The following is a 16,235-nucleotide window of genomic DNA, read 5'->3' as shown; positions in this document are numbered from 1 at the left end:
TTCAGAAAAGAAAAATTGAGAACTATAAACAGAGAAGGAAAAAGTTAATATACAACAGCAATAACATAAAACAAACTCTTGTGAGATACTCAAGATACAACTAAGCAGTTCTACGGATTTAGTGAAAAAAATCGATACATAGAAGCTCGAATGTTGTTTTATGGCATAGAACGTCCAATTACCTAGCAGGAAACAATGTCTCCCTCCATCATCTGAAGCTTCATTGCAACTAATCCTTCACTACTTGACATTTCCGCACACAGTTGACATATCGAAGTTTCCTCGAGACAATTCTATTGAAACAAAACTGACCTCTGCAATTGCTACAGAAGAGACTACAGACTAAATGGGACCTCAGTTTTACTATAGATGAATTATTTGATGATTATACAAGTGATGTAAAAGGGTATAAATGACACATTTAGGTTATGCGACGGAGGAGGAGGTTAAGGTTTTGATTCTCAGCTGTGTCAGGTTTCTGAGTAGTGAGTACCATGTTCATCCAAGGCAAACTGTGAGGTAGCTCTAGGTAGTTGAAACAGCTTTAAATTTACGGTCTTGAATAACTGTGTCAATCCTCGTCCTCTTCTTCAGATGCTTCCTTGAGCCACTGCAAGAAAAAATTCAGAGTTCATAAGGTGCATGCATGATTCAAGTAGTAAAGCGGGCAATATTGAAAAGACAAACTTTGCTTTTCTTCTCTTTTTTTCAATTTACAAGTTAGTAAATTACTTGTCATTTCTTTCCTGAGAATTGGGGATCAGGGGGTGGGGAGAGGTTGGGATGGAATGACAAGATAGGTTAAGCAGATCAACATCGAAATAGACCAATGAATCTTCGAGGTTACTGTCAATACTGGTAGGTCATCTAATGCAAAGTTACAAGTGCTGTAACTACAAACCTGAATAAATTTTTCTGATTGCTTGACAAAAATCTTATCCGACTCCTCTGCTCCTTCCTTTTCAGAAGCCCAGTCAAGTATTGCCTCTTCTTGTATAATATCCTGATCGTACAGATGATGCAAAATCTGTGGAGGGACAAAATAGAGGAATGATATATAGGTTAGATTGAATAGGGGATATTTAAGTAGGTCAGATGCAGTATACATGATCAAACAAGAGAAGTTGTGTGTTAGCACAAAAAGCATTTGAATAAGGGAAGGGTTTTCTGATTCTCGCTTTTCCGGCAAGACTGTGACTGAATTTGGTGGGTGTTCCCGTCCATCTTTGGTCTGTTGATTAATTCAAGCAAAGATCTTGCAGTGTATCCATTGTTCAAGAGTGTAAAGAAGTGGCTTGCGGGGATAGCAAAAGAGGTACTTGTCGAACAAGTTTTGATCAAAAGTACTCTTTCTAGCATATCAACATATTCCAGTCACTTTTGCAATCCCCTGGCGAAGTGACTGAGAGGTTGGAAAGACTTTAGTGTAACTTTTTACGAGACACAGCAGAAGGCGATAGGAAGCTTCATCTGGTGAATTGGAGAGTTGTCACATATAGTGAATGTACTCAGCCCTGTTTGGGCCATATTGTTGTTTTTTCCCTTTTGCAGGCGCAAATGGAAAATTAGGGGAAGCAGATTAGGCTGGCATTTGACTCCTCCAGGATTGTATAATAAGCCTTGTTACCACACCCATATCTACTTAGGTGTATGCATTTTATAATCCTTGTCATTAGAAGTTCCAAGTTCATTGAGGGTCGTGTAATTATGTTCAGAATTGTATTGTGTGTATTTCATGGATTAGTATAGAAGTTCTAAATGATTTTAAGGTTGATGAGCCACAAGTTCTATGAATTGAGGTTCTAACATTTCTGTTATCATGATGCATAGCTGTCTAGGCCTAAGCATAAAATGAGTGTTGGTTTGCTCGATGGTAAGGTACATGCATTGGTGTTTTCTCCAGATTTAGGGTGTGACATCAACCACATATCTTCATAGCCACTTACCCATCAATGGCCCTTGTTGCTCTTATTTAATTGATGTGGGAAGGCAGTAAATTGCAAATGGACACTAAGGTGCAACGAGTTGTTGGCAAAGGGACAAAAGGAAGGGAACTTCAACTTTTTCCTCGACAACATTTTCAACTCTCTTCTCAGTAATAGTCCAAATAAAACAAGGGGATTCAGCTAGCAGTGGATATAAGGCTCTTTAGGACACCCCACGTCATGCCAACACAGCAAAAGCAAATCTACTATCAGAATTTGAGACAGCAAATTGTGAAAAAAAAAATTTAAAATATTCATTTAGTGTTTCTTTACAAGTATTATTCATATAGACTATCTTTAGCACTATTAACAACTTGCAAAATGAATTGCTTCTTACTTGTTAAGACGAGTAGACAACAAGATTGTATTATAGATTGTGCAGATCTAACCCTTTGCCACACACATCTAACAGCCAAACAACTGGAAAGAATAATTCAATCCTCCAACAATTGGCTACAAACTGAAGCAACTTCTAAGAACGAAACAGCATACCTGTACAAATAATGGAGAATAATCCCTCGCAGACTCCAAGCACATTTCTTCAAACTTCAAAATTACTTCAATCTGACAATCAAAGTCAGAATATTCATGAGCACCAAAAATGTGAAATAGTTACCAAACATCAAACTGATGGAAAAACAATTACCCCTATGATTTTTAAGAACCAACATTTCTTTGGGTAAGATAAACAGCCAACAGATAGGTGGCAAGTTAACACACCTCTGGTCCAATTTAATTATGTAATTAATTTTCACTACCTATAGCCTCAGGCTGGTTAAAAAAAATTCATTACTTTATTTTAGTTTACCTGTTTTGGAGAGAGAGGGGAAGTTTCTTTACCTCTTCATCAATGCTTGGCAAGTAATATTTCAGAAGCTTTTTCCATTTTCTAACCGTGGAGACAACATTCTTGTACAATTCATCTGAAAAAGAATAAATATAAATATATATATATGTGATGAATACACAAACCATATGACATAAGCGAACAAAAAAAAGCATAAAAGACTAGACAAAATATAGGCCACCTCCAGAAAGAAAAGAGTGGGAGAAAAAAAGATGGAAGAAAGTGCATCCAGCTAAATTCTTTATATCTCGCCAAGATATTAGTGTCTGAGATCAAGAAAGTGATGGAAATGAATACATAAAACTCAGTATCTAAACCATACCATATTTACAAAGCAAAAATACAAGCATACAAGTACAAATGCACATGCACAGCAAACAACAGAACATCAACAAAGAGTAGAAAATTAATCTCAGAAACTGGAAATGGAAGCCAAAAGACAATGTTATTGACCTAAAAAGTTCTATTTGTAATTGGCTTATAGCTTTAAGGGAATAGTGCTGCAATGCTTGGCATGCATATCAAATGATCTTTGAATTTATGCAACAGATGTCCACTTGGTGGACATTCAAGTTGACAAAGTGAATCTGAATCTACACTATAGAAAGTTATTTCTCTTCTCTTTGATGAATACAGGAAAACTAGCACCGCTCACCACAGAATGCCATCAATCCAGCAATCTGTGTCAAGCTGCAATAGAAAAAGCAACCTAACAGATGATTACAACAACCTGGGATATTGTGAAACACAAAAATAGAAGGAAAACTTACTAGGCGAGTCATGTGGAGCATCCAGTGCCAATTTCATCACCGAATAAAATAGAGCACCAGCACAATCTGCAGATGCCATATTGTATGACAACCTGCAATAAAATAGAGAAGGAAGGCATAAACAATCTGAACACAGAAGATCGCACAATAGAATTTATTTTTTTGTGCAAGACAGACAATGAGAGCGATTTGGCATTTGAATCACATCTCTGTCCTGCAAAGCATTTCTCCTAAGCTAAAGCTTATTTAGCACTAAATATTCTACTGTCTTCACATTTTCACTAAGGGGGTCGTTTGGTATGTTGGACAAGCATAGATAGTCCTGCGACAAAAAATTAGTACTAACCATATACGTCTTTAACAAAAATAAACTGACAAATAACAGATTGTGCACGATCTTTTTTTTTTTGAGAAATGTAACAGTTAGTCTATATTTATCCATAGGTATACTACCTCAAAAGATTGTGCACGATCTTGCGAATTACTTCTGAATGAAGTCAGAAATTAAAATGCAGCAACAACAACCAAGCCTCAATTCACTAGTCTTTCTTCCTATGGCAATATGTTTCTCCTTCTACCATCAGAAATAAATAAGGATAGTGCAGAGAGATAGCAAATGTGAAAATATACAAGAGATAAATGCAAGTAGTTGAGGTAAAGGTAGGAGGCCACAAATTTGCTCAGCACTATCTACAAATAATGTGGAGGTTTCCATATTTATGTTTACTTAATAATACTTTCTAGAACTCAATTCATCCTCTTATGTACTTTCAATTGCACTCAGAAATTTTGGGTCTAACCAGAGTATGACAAACAACATGAGACCAGGGAATTCGTTCACGGTAAGTCTGCATATACAGTGTAGAGGAGTACAGTAATGAAAGGAAAGGTCAAAGACAAGAAGCAGACAGTGGCAGAGCCACCTTACAATTAGGGGGTTCGTCTTCGGCGGAAAATTCTATGATTTATACATGGTTAAAATAATTTTTTAGGTATATATAGTATATGTCAAACCCCCTTCAACTACTTCGTGTGTATTTTTTCAGATTTTGAACCCCCTTATTGAAAATCTTGGCTCCGCCACTGGAAGCAGAACACTCTCTTGCAGGAGACAGGCAAAAAAGTAGGACAGCCAAATACATACTTGAAGATGGTAAGATGAAAAAAGAAAAAGAAACAGAAGACAGAAGGAGGAGAGGAAAAATGCTGCTTTAACCTTGCAAAGATACACTAAGCCAAGTAGCACTACGACCCTCTTTGGTAAATAGAAGCAGAAATTAAAGAAGTTGTCCAAAGGGCAAGAGATGGAACTTTTGGGTGCACACTTATCACCCTACAGAATATACAGAAAGTGGAAATCTTGTAGTAAAACTGGCATGAAATAATGCAGCAACTGGAGCCAACAGGAGGGAAGAGCAAAAGTTAATTCCATGAAAAGAGCTTTTCTCAAGACACCATACTCAAGAATATAAGATATTTATTGAATTCTAGTTAACATACCGCAATGAATTAACTTCTAAGATTACATGGTCATCTGTTACATCTTCCTCTACAGCCCTTTGAAAAGTTGCTTCAACCTGTAGTAACAAATGGAAAGGAAATCTTAATCTATGATACAGTTCTACAAAATGATCATAAATATTCCCATCAAAACCTACTTCTCTTTCAAAAATCACAGAGTCATCTCTAATGTCTTCAGCGTCTTCATTGGAATCATTAGTAATAGAGTCAGGTCCCAGTTCTCCAGAAGGTGGAAGAAAAGCACCATCTTCATTTGGTAAATCCGCTTCATCATTAGAGATTTGCATGATCGCAACAAGTTTATCCACAGGAATTGGTGCAACAGAGTGTCTCCATTCTTCTTCCTGTCCAGCCTCACTGATTAGCCATATGAAACCTACTCCACCATCACCAACCTGGAAAATTAGGATAAGGTATAAGAAACAAACAACTAACGCATCATAACAGATTTGTCTTTTCAAACAAGACAGAGAATTTCACACAGGTGACTTGTTTTTCCTTCTCTTTTTTTTTTAATAAAGAATTTCAGACAGGTGTTTTGCATCTCTTTCCATTTGTTTCCCATCTTGGGCACCTATGGACAGAAACTCAAAGACTAAATAACACCAACATGACTTCATAAGCAGCTTCAAGCACCCAATCAGTGTCACAGATAAATTGAAAAGGATCTAAAGAACTTTCTATGCTTTTCTCAAAAAAAACTTTCTATTTCAACAAACAGGGTAGGAAGTCTCACTTAGTCGGCAGGGAGGACGTTATGTATCCAAAGAAATTGGTTGAAGGGGAGAGGAGAGACATGAGGTGAAAGTTTTCTGAATTTTCAACAAAGCCCCCACTAAGGAAGCGGAAGACTTCATTGGCAACATAACTTTGATGGTAGGGAATGACAGTAGAATCAACTACTGGAGTCACAACTGATTATGAGAAGAGATGTTGAGACTCACATTTCCGAACATTTACAATATCTCAGACCAGAAAGAGATGAATACAACATATCCAAAGATTACAAGAACGATGAGTCCATCAAGACATAAGGGTTAGCAGGAACCTAATCGACTAGAAAATAACTAATTTTCAAGGTCTAGTTGCACTGAGATACAAGCAAAGTACAATTGAAACATTACAGTGAGTAACAAGGATTTTAGGATAAGTAAAAGTATGAGAGAATAAGTGCACCCAAGTTTAGCCTCCGTAAGAAGGATAAAGTTGATGTAAGATTAGACGGAGTTGTGGTTCCTGAATGCAGACAATTCAGATATCTAGGCTACAATCTTCCAGGAGAATGGCATGAAAGATGAAGATGTAACAACAAATTCTAATTAGAATGTTGTAGAAATACATATGTTAATATGGATGTGCGGACATACAAACAGGATAAGACAACAAAACGATCACATCTGAGGGGTGCAAGATCACCTGCAATGTCAATGTCCTATGTAGACCTCTAATTTGATCAAATACATGTGATAGTATGATAACTAAAAATCTATTTGAACAAACTTCTAAAATTTCTTACTGAGAAGCACATCAGTTTCAGTTTCAAAAAGAGAAACACATTCATCAAAATAGTTTTTCCGAGAAGTACTCTTTCAAAGAAGCATTTTGTGCTCAATCTTTATTTGAGAAGTAATTTTAGCAGCAAGCCTTAAAATTACCTCATACTCTTGTGAGTCAGGTAACTCAGTCCTCTCTTCCTCATTCAACAGGTCCAAAGTACCAGAGACAGCTGAGGTAAATCAATTTAAGGATCGTTAATTCATAAATTATAGAGAATCTGATAAAAACCATATAACAGTACTAACAACAACAAATTATAAAACACCAGAAGACATCATTTACCAACAAGCACAAGATGCACATTTTAGGACTCATAGTTTAATGTCTAGCACACAGGAAACTAGTTCGACTCTACCAAACGGAGAATTGCAACATTTCGAATCAATTACTCCTCCAACACCAAAAAGGTAGAACTTTATTTATAATGGGCAGGCCAATAGCCCCAAGGCAGTTGGGCAGCCAACGGGATGACTTTCTTCCAAGTAACGCCATAAGATAAAATATAAATATTATGGAAATATGTAATATACATCCAAAAATGTACAAAAATTATTTATTATACCTATAAATAATAATCTCACAATTTTTTAATTATAAAAATACAATATATAATCAAATGCTCAGAAAAAGGCTAAAAGAAAATATTCTAAAGACAATTGAAGGTTTCAACATGCACGGAACTCTGTTGGGACGTACACGACCGACATGCCAAAGTCTAAAGCCTGCATGGAACAAACATCACCTACAAAGGTGCTTCCTATAAATACTTCACCGATCAAAGGTGTTGACACATCTATTGAGGTGGTAGGCCCATGGAACTTTATCCCTTCATGCTTGCCTTCACCTATCAAGGTCGTAGGACTACTACTGTGGTTTCTTGTTCTTCGATTTCTGTTACTATCTTATTATTTCGTGTAGTTCGTTTGTAGTAATATTTTGTTGTAGTATTGTTCTGTTACTATCTATTGTTTTTGTTACTATCTATAGTCTCTTGTACTTCCATTATGTTTTTCTAGACTTCTTTTGCCTTGAACCAGAGATCTATCAGAAACAACCTCTCTACCTCACCTCTGAGGTAGAAAATAAGATCTGCATACACTCTACCCTCCCCAGACCCCATTGTGTGGGACTACACTGGGTATGTTAATGTAGTTTTTGTCGTTGCCTTGGGTTGTTTAGAAGCACTTCACCCTGTTCCAAGTCTCTAAATGTGTTCAAACTTTTAACTTTTATGACATTGTCCCAAAACCAAAAAAATGAAAATAAATGGAAGATTCCACATTTAAGTGCAAAATATTGATTTGATTGTCTTTCGAAATTTTAAGCTACTTCAGAAAAATCCAGCATAAGCCTCATAACATTAGTAGACACCTCTCGGGTGGGCCATCTAGTCATATTTCTCCTATGTCAAATTACTTACCATAGTTTCGCTCCTATTATGTCCTAAATTTGAGTTTTGTCAAAATTATTGAAGATTTTGAACTTCCCTATTTTGGGAAAATCTAGAATTTAGGATGGAATAGGAAAGAAACTAGGTTAAGTAATTTGGCGTAGGAGTCTATGATGATTATTTGCATAACTGAGAAACCATTCTCAAGCATAGATAATAATTATTTTTTCCTACAGTACTTCGGTACTAAGTAACAGTTTTCAGGAGTGCATATTTGTGTGGAAGTCCTCAGGGCTAATCAAATTTCAAGAAGTGTAGGTGAAGAGACAAGAATGTGTAAAAACGCCAACATCATTCCACCTGGGTGTCTATCATCTATGGTACAATATAGAAAAATACGAGCCAAATTTATTATCTCACTTCACCAAAATACAATATTCAAAGGTCAGAAAAGTTACATGGACTTTCAGTGATCCCACTACTATTGTCAGCATATTCCAGTTCCTCATCACTATCTTGCCTGATAGGTTGCTGATGCAAAGATACCTTGGAGTAAGCAGGTACAAGGAAACTCCTGCCAATCACAACCTGAGGAGGATAGATGCTATCATTTCAAAGTATAAAAAAAAGGGAAAGGCTGGGGTTATCAAACAGACAAATATGTTGGTGCAGCCTAAAAGAAAGGAAAACTAGGTACGTGAGTGTGCGACATTGGTGTGCATTAAGTTCAATCAAGAACCGTTACCTGGGGCAAAGGCAAATTATACGACAACATATTTAGTGTGATCCCACAAGTGGTGCTCTAAGGCAAAGGCAAATTATGACGGGAAAAAATAGGACATATTGTAGTAAGCAGAAACAATCTAGGGTAATTAAGAAACATTCATATCTAATCAAGAATTCAAATGTGACATAAGATCTCTGCCTCACTATTAATTTTGCAAGGTCTAAACCCTTTAAAGTTAGAAGTGCTACCTCCATGGTCAAGTAGAATAACCCTCTATGCCACAACTCATGACTTCAGTATATGAGCTACGCATAAGATAGAAGCCTGATCATAAGTGTCAAATTTCTGGTTTCAGTTTAATATATCCCTTTGACAATGAGGATTTACCATGGCATTGAGGAAGGGTAGAAACCCCTGATATGATTTACCATAGATTCATTTGAACTGACCAATTTATTGACAAAGAAATGCTTAAAGAAGTGGCACCAGATCTTAGTCAAAAGCAAGAAACATATAAAGGTAAACTGCCTGTCTGGAAAGAACCGCCAAGAAAGCTTAACATGAATAATCTGGTCTCCGCCTCCTACGAGATGATGTCTTGAGGCAACGCTACATTGTGTGAATTCCTTAATTGAAATTCATCAAAAACAGGTCTAACTAGTACATCCAGAAAAAAGAAGTGTGTATTCTTGGTTCTTTAGAGGCACTTACCTTAAAAGACAAGACGACACCAGGCTCTAAAGCTGCTCCAGACTTCATTGTCACACCGTCGCAAACTATTGAGTGCTTCAATTTGCAGCCATCTTCAATAGTGACATTATGCCATATATAGCAACCTTCTATAGTGACATTTGACCCAATTGAGCAACCTTCCCCAACAACTGAATTCGAAATCTCTGTGTTGTTCCCAATACTGGTTCCAGACCCAATGACAGTAAAGGAACCAATTTTCGATGAGCGGGATTGCTTAATTTCTAAGAAATGGCAGGTAAACAACATGTCAAAAGAGTCCAGAAAAAATGACAAAATCTATATCACCTATACCACTTTCACAAAAAAGTCCATCCAAGATGATATGAGCATAAATTAGCAGCAAAACCTCGCAATTTATATAGCTAGCTTGCTTTATTATATAGCATGTGTTCTAGCAGCAAAACCTCGCAACTTACAAGGGCATCAGATGCTATAAGAAAAACTACTGGACCTCCATCTCAAACTAGATGGGTTCAGCTACACGAATCCTCAACAACAAGCACATCAGATACTAAAGCAATAAAAGTTAAATCCTGTGAACAGCAAAACCTGTTAGATTACCACATTTTTTGAAGTCATTACATGTCCTTTAAATTTCCATCCATCAGTCTTTCTTGCTCAGTAGCTAAGTTAGCTGCAGTTTTGAAATTGATATCCAATATTTCTTTTGATAAGCTAAATAATTTTATTAATGTGGAAAAAAACTCATGTATACAATCCATCTACCAAAAAGTAGGGAATACCATAAATTGTTATTCAATATTTCCATCTTCAAAATGTCCATCCTAAGTTAATTCATTAGCAACATGTTCTAGTAAGTGAGAAGATAAGATGGAATTGGTCCTTACCAGGTGCTCGATACATGCCCTGCCTTTCCAATTTAGTAGCAGAATTTCCAAAAAATTGGACATCAGGCACCAAAGGATATGTCCACCGCTGAATTATGTCCTTGCTAATGGTGTGGTAACTTCTATAATTGTCAATTCTAGCCGCATAACTTGAATGAATTTCATGAGTGTAAATTTTATAACCCATTATCTGAAAAAAGAAAAAGTAAGTTGAGGATACGATATGGATGTAGGAAGCAAGAAGAGATGCTCAGCAACGCAAACAGGAGAGAGATTTCAATTGATATATTCATAGCTAAAGAAACTGACCATGAAAGATGGATAGTACCATGTCTCACTTGAACTTGGCTAAAACTATACTGGATGCGCTTGACTCTGTTTCCACTTCTTTAAGTATGAAAGCAAGTACCGAAAGCTTAAATATTTTAAAAACTTTTATTTATCTAGTTTCTTCTCCAACACGCCTCCTAACATGAGGACCAGATTCGTCTCAATCATTCCATACACATGAAAGGTATTGATGATACTCAAATACAACAACTCAACGTACTTTCATACTATGTAAAAGAACATAAGAATCCAGCTAAACTTTAAGAATGGGTCATTACAGATTCCTAACCTACTTCCTCATGCATGTAGAACCCAATTTTAGGATAATTTTTTTTACATGAACTTAAGTGAACTTACGGGCAAGAGAACTGGTTCATCAAAATTGTAATGAAACGATTATATCTATTTACTTACTTAGGTTCAATAATAACTAATTCATTCTTCTGGCATCCCCATTACACAAAGCGAAAATTTATGAGTGAAGACATCGCCATACACAAACCATTCAAAACCAGTAGCAAGATTTTGGGGTGAAACCACACTAGCAACATTTTTTCAATGCATACTTGGAATTATGTTTTCGCTTGACCTTCTCACTTTTTCTTGGGTAGAAGGACAGCATTCATCAAGAGAAATACAAAGGGTTATACATACATCATCGACGAGCAACCCCTTCACGAAATCACGCCGCAAATGTTGATAGTCAAAATTATCCGTGAAAAGACTCAAAACTTCTGGGGAGCAAATGTCAATGTAGCAATCCTGCAACCAACACTTACCAATCATTCATCACAAAAATAAATAGAAAGAAATGACAATAATCAGGAGCCTTCTCCAAAATAAGATGATGGAAGGAAGAATAGCATCACATGTGAAGAGTAAATTTAGCTACAAGAAACTAGGACTTTTCTTACTAGTTCATCTATTAATGAAGGATTTTACTACGAAAGAAGAAACAATGGCATTTAAAAACATGAGTAAATAACAATTTAGTGAAGTCAACAAAGGAAAGTAAATAAACCTCACCAGATGCAATACCTAAACTATGTTAAACTCTGCCATGTGTTATTGAGGCAAAACAAACATATGAACCACAAATACTGACTATTACAAAACATTTGCACTGAAATTAAAACAAAAAAATTGTTTTGGCAGATGTAATCTGTAAATAACATTGTCAATAAAATTCAAGCAAGAGAGGAATAGAAAAGGCAACCACTCGTACAGCTCATCCAATGACCTCATCTTTCTCAAGTAATTAAAACCAGATCATGCAACACAGATTATCAAGAATATTGCTCAAACTAGTAGCAGTACTAGCAAGACTAGACTATTATAACAAGAGTAACAAAACAAACCTGCTTGTCATTTTGAAGGGAAATGGAAGTATTATCAGTGAGCAATGCCTTGTCAAGAGATAAATATCCTTTTAAATTATCTCCCCTGTCTTCATAATACAGCAGCTGCTTCGTCTCTGGATCAATTACCATAAAAAGCTCTTCAGTTCCAAGACGAGATTGGCGAGTTACAGGTGAAGCCTTTGACTGTTTAATGACCATGGTCATTACAGCATTGCTATCCTTTCTTCGTCTCTCCTTATGTTCCTTAAGTGCCTGTGATAGTGACATGTTGCTCACAGTATCTCCACTGACGAGGATAAAATCACCGCGTATCTTCAAAAGCCAAAAAGTTGAGTCAACTAATCACATTGACAAAAGATTACTCCAAATTCAACAATATTAAGTCTACAAGTTTAAGCACACAGAGAACAGTGAACACAAAGAGGAGAGGAAAACATCTTCCTAATCTCCGAAAACAAACATGGACTGCACACACTGTTCAATGTCGACTTTGATCTTTGATCTTTTCCATAACGGTGGTGTTCGGATCAACTTGTGTGTGCCTCAACTATTTTACCAGGTATCTACTACCTTCACCGGCACAAGTACCACATAACTCTATTCACCAAGGCTAAGATAGATGGGAAGATATCACCTTGCATTTTTTTGCCTCGACTAAGTTTTGAACCATGATCTCCCATGGTTTTCATCCCTGTTTGATTCATTTTACAATTCTATCTCCTAAGCAAACAATGTTTGCATCACGGATTGCAAATACACAACGTCATAATGGTTAATCTAAGATTCTAACCAAGTCCTGCTCAGATAAAGTCATGTTAGATTATGCATTAATACAGCTATCTTAGGCTTTCCAGATGTGTCCATCCAAAGGAAGGGTAAGCAAGTATATTAGTGCTTTTCTATTTCCCATTTCGCAGGAAGTTATTAAAGAGGAAGTGATGGTAGAGTTTAGAGAAAATATGTTCATTAGAATCTTTAAACCACTTGTACGTACACACCAAAATGCACACAGTGAGGGTGACAAAAGTACAAAGACAGAAGAATCAAGAGGAGTCTTTGATCTATGATTTGCAAAACTATTGTTGCTTGTTCCCAATGATTTGTGCATCATGTGAAAAAGATACTCCCTTCATCCCAAAAGAATGGTGATATAACTATTTGGGAGTCCAAAAAATTTTACTAAAAATTCTCATAAAATTTATTAGTACCTTTAACGTGAAATTGTGATTTATTTTTGTCCTTTTTAAATATGTAAAAAATATTTTTTAAGATCATGAATCGACATCCATATTCGACAGCGGGTATTAGAAGAATTGATCCATACTCTGGACACGGCCAATTTTAGTTTTGGATGGAAGAAGTTCTATAATAATTACACTTGTTTCAACTTAGGCATCTTCGAAGTTACATTTACCTATTGTAACATTGTGCGGAATTCGTTTTTGACAACTGGAAAGCCCCTGTGAATTAATTGACTCAACCTAGAAGCTAGTTCCTTCGGAATCTAAAGGAAATAGTTAAAGCCCCTGTGGACAAGTTCCATCCCTATGGCGTCCAGCAATCTTTGACATTACCCTCTGGGTTGTTGCATAGTATGAACAGACCTAGAAAGATCCCCTTCAATTGTGGATCTGTTTATTCCAGGCACCTCCCCAGAATTTTGTTCTCTTGCCATCTCCCACTTTCATATACAGATTAGCCATAAGTTTTTGATAGTTTTCCTAACCCCAACCCCCTTAAGTACCAGCACTGACATTGTTGCACCAATTTCATCTTCATATTTGCATTTGATAATATCCTTCCATGAGCTTGCCCCTCTTCATTATATATCTTCAAAGCCACTTCATCAGTAGATTGTTGTTCTGCTTCCTCAGATCTCTGGTGCCCAAACCTCCCCTTTCTCTACTGTTATCTCTCATTTGACCAGGTTATAGCCTTTAAAACGAGTAATAATTTTCCACACTCCTCGAATGCACAAACTATAGTAGGAACGACTTATCTAACCCTAAGGCATCAACATGATAGGATCAGGATGCCAATTGTGTGATAAAGTCCCAGGCATTAGGATTAAACTTTTTTATTATTATTTTCCTGTGCCTTTGTTGACAAAACCCCTTATTTCCATGTGATCCTAAAAAATCTAGAGAGATCACCGGTTGTATACTAAAATAGAAAACCAAAGGATAACATGTACTTTTTTTGTTCAATAAGTATGACAAACTGTAACATCCACTAACTGATTTTTAATTTGAGGGGAAGATGGCAAGATGATAAGCAAATGTCATTACATACCACGTGTTGCTCATAGATTAAACGCAAAGCATCTCCTGCACTAATAGCATTGTGTGATTCGATCGTTGTGACTGAAAAGTTTGGTTGGCCAAACCAATTGGACTTATCCAAATAATCAATCACTTGCTTGGAATGAGCACAACAGAAAACAAAAACTTCTTCAACACCAGCAGATTCAAGCCATGCCAAGGTATAATCTATCATAGGGGCATTGACCAATGGTAGCAGTACCTGCAATGTGAAAACCATTAACCTGTATTATACACCTATAACACTACATCTGTCAATACATATACTTAGAATAGGCACATTTCAACTTTGTATTAACAATTAAATTATTCATACAATTAGCACCGTAAGAATTAGAGCATGCAATTTCATTCCTTAGACTGAATATCCTATAGCAAGCTCTTGCTCAATAAAATAAGACAAACAAACATGACTAGTACATCTGAGTGGTACTCCTGTACACAGATTCTTCTTTGATATGGTTGCCAGACCCATGCCACCTGTCTACTTTCACGGATGCAAGAGCAGTCTTGCCACTCGTACTACTTGTCAAGACGATAAAGTGTAATGTCTGCTTCAGATATAATTAGAAACTACAATAAAGATACCACAAGTTTGGATTGTTCCCAATTGTTAAATATCGAAAGAAAGGTGTTTTTTAAGATAAATGTGTTCAAGTTTTACTATTACGAAAACAACAAAGATTCAGATTGCCTGGGACAACTAAAAGAAATTTTCAGACATGAAGACAAGAAAAAAGTTGATAGAAGTCCAAGTTCTTGAAACCCATATAAATTTAATAAAAGGAAAAGCAGATAAGGGTATTGAAAGGTTACTTTAGGGCGTTCAAGAGTGATGGGTCGGAACTTTGTGGTGAAACTATCAGCCAAGATAATAGCTTGCAAAGGGGTACGAGCCAATTCTTCCTCTGCATCTTCTGCTGCCCCCATTCCTTTGCTTCCTCCCTTCTTTCCCACCATACTTTTAGCGTTCAAGAAGAAGAATTCTTGAAGGGGTTTTGCGGTGTTTCTTGAAACCCTGGTGACTCCTCTTTCAGTGAAAACCTCTCTCTTCAGTTGCGTAGGATTTTTAGATCGGGTCGGGTTAACCGACCGTAAGCAATTTGGAACCCGAAACCAATTTGTTCGCTTTTTTATAGTACTATACTACTTTATTATTGGGTTCGGCCCATGTTTTACAGTTAAGCCCAACAAAAGAAAAATGTGTCAATAGTGTAGAAAAGAGGTTTTAATAGAAAAAAGCATTATTCTTCCCTATTAAAAAAAAATGTCAAGTATATAGTTTTATAAGTATGTTTTGGGGGGTGGGAATACATCAATCTTAGTTTTATTTTTGAAGGGTATATAAGTTATTTCTAATAAAGATGGATTCAAGATTTAAAATTTTGGGTTCTCAAATTTTTTTTTTAAAAAAGAAGAATATATGTGTGTAAACTAAGAAAACAAAACGGAAGTTATACTGTGTCTAAGTGGAATCAAATCCTTGTTGAGAAGGGCTGAAAAGCTTAAATTGGTTTCATCTTTGCGACATAGCCACTAGATCACTTTGATACTGATCCAACTATAAATTTATTATATATTTGATAGATTTTCAATATAAATACAAGATTTGAACAAAAGCTACCCTTACTTAGGGGTGACCATTGGGCGGATTGGATCAAATTTGGATGAATTATAATTAGTTAAGACAATAATCGGGTCAAGACTAAATCCAATCCAAATTTACTTTGATCAAAATAGGTTAGATAATGGATTACATTACGGGTCAAACTTATACTACTCTTACCATTAGACATAAAGGCAACAAATGTGATCAAGCTTGGTA

At 36.2% G+C, this 16,235-nt stretch overlaps 1 protein-coding gene across 1 annotated transcript; it reads right to left on the bottom strand.

Moving 5' to 3' along the window:
* Window positions 1–27: 27 nt before the first annotated feature.
* On the bottom strand, window positions 28–15,503 carry LOC125872318 (uncharacterized). The gene is made up of 15 exons (XM_049553040.1): window positions 15,227–15,503; window positions 14,382–14,612; window positions 12,087–12,401; window positions 11,383–11,490; window positions 10,399–10,588; window positions 9,509–9,771; window positions 8,529–8,658; window positions 6,779–6,849; window positions 5,261–5,518; window positions 5,103–5,179; window positions 3,603–3,694; window positions 2,826–2,908; window positions 2,478–2,549; window positions 902–1,027; window positions 28–610 (listed from the first exon to the last, which is right to left on the bottom strand). The coding sequence occupies exons 1-15, from the start codon at window positions 15,368–15,370 to the stop codon at window positions 572–574; spliced, it is 2,199 nt and encodes a 732-aa protein (XP_049408997.1). The 5' UTR covers window positions 15,371–15,503; the 3' UTR covers window positions 28–571.
* Window positions 15,504–16,235: the final 732 nt, after the last annotated feature.

This window comes from Solanum stenotomum, chromosome 1, assembly GCF_019186545.1.
Source record: "Solanum stenotomum isolate F172 chromosome 1, ASM1918654v1, whole genome shotgun sequence".
In the NCBI taxonomy this organism is placed as follows: Eukaryota; Viridiplantae; Streptophyta; class Magnoliopsida; order Solanales; family Solanaceae; genus Solanum; species Solanum stenotomum.
This window is presented reverse-complemented; position numbering and strand designations above follow the sequence as displayed.

Bases quoted from the DNA above. Each gene is read 5' to 3' on its own strand.
- LOC125872318 (XM_049553040.1), bottom strand. From the start codon at position 15,370: ATGGTGGGAAAGAAGGGAGGAAGCAAAGGAATGGGGGCAGCAGAAGAT. The intron at 5,519-6,778 runs GTAATTTTAAGG...CTAATTTTCCAG, and splicing joins CTGACTCACAAGAGTATGAG to GTTGGTGATGGTGGAGTAGG. The intron at 5,180-5,260 runs GTAGGTTTTGAT...TTGTTACTACAG, and splicing joins CTGTGATTTTTGAAAGAGAA to GTTGAAGCAACTTTTCAAAG.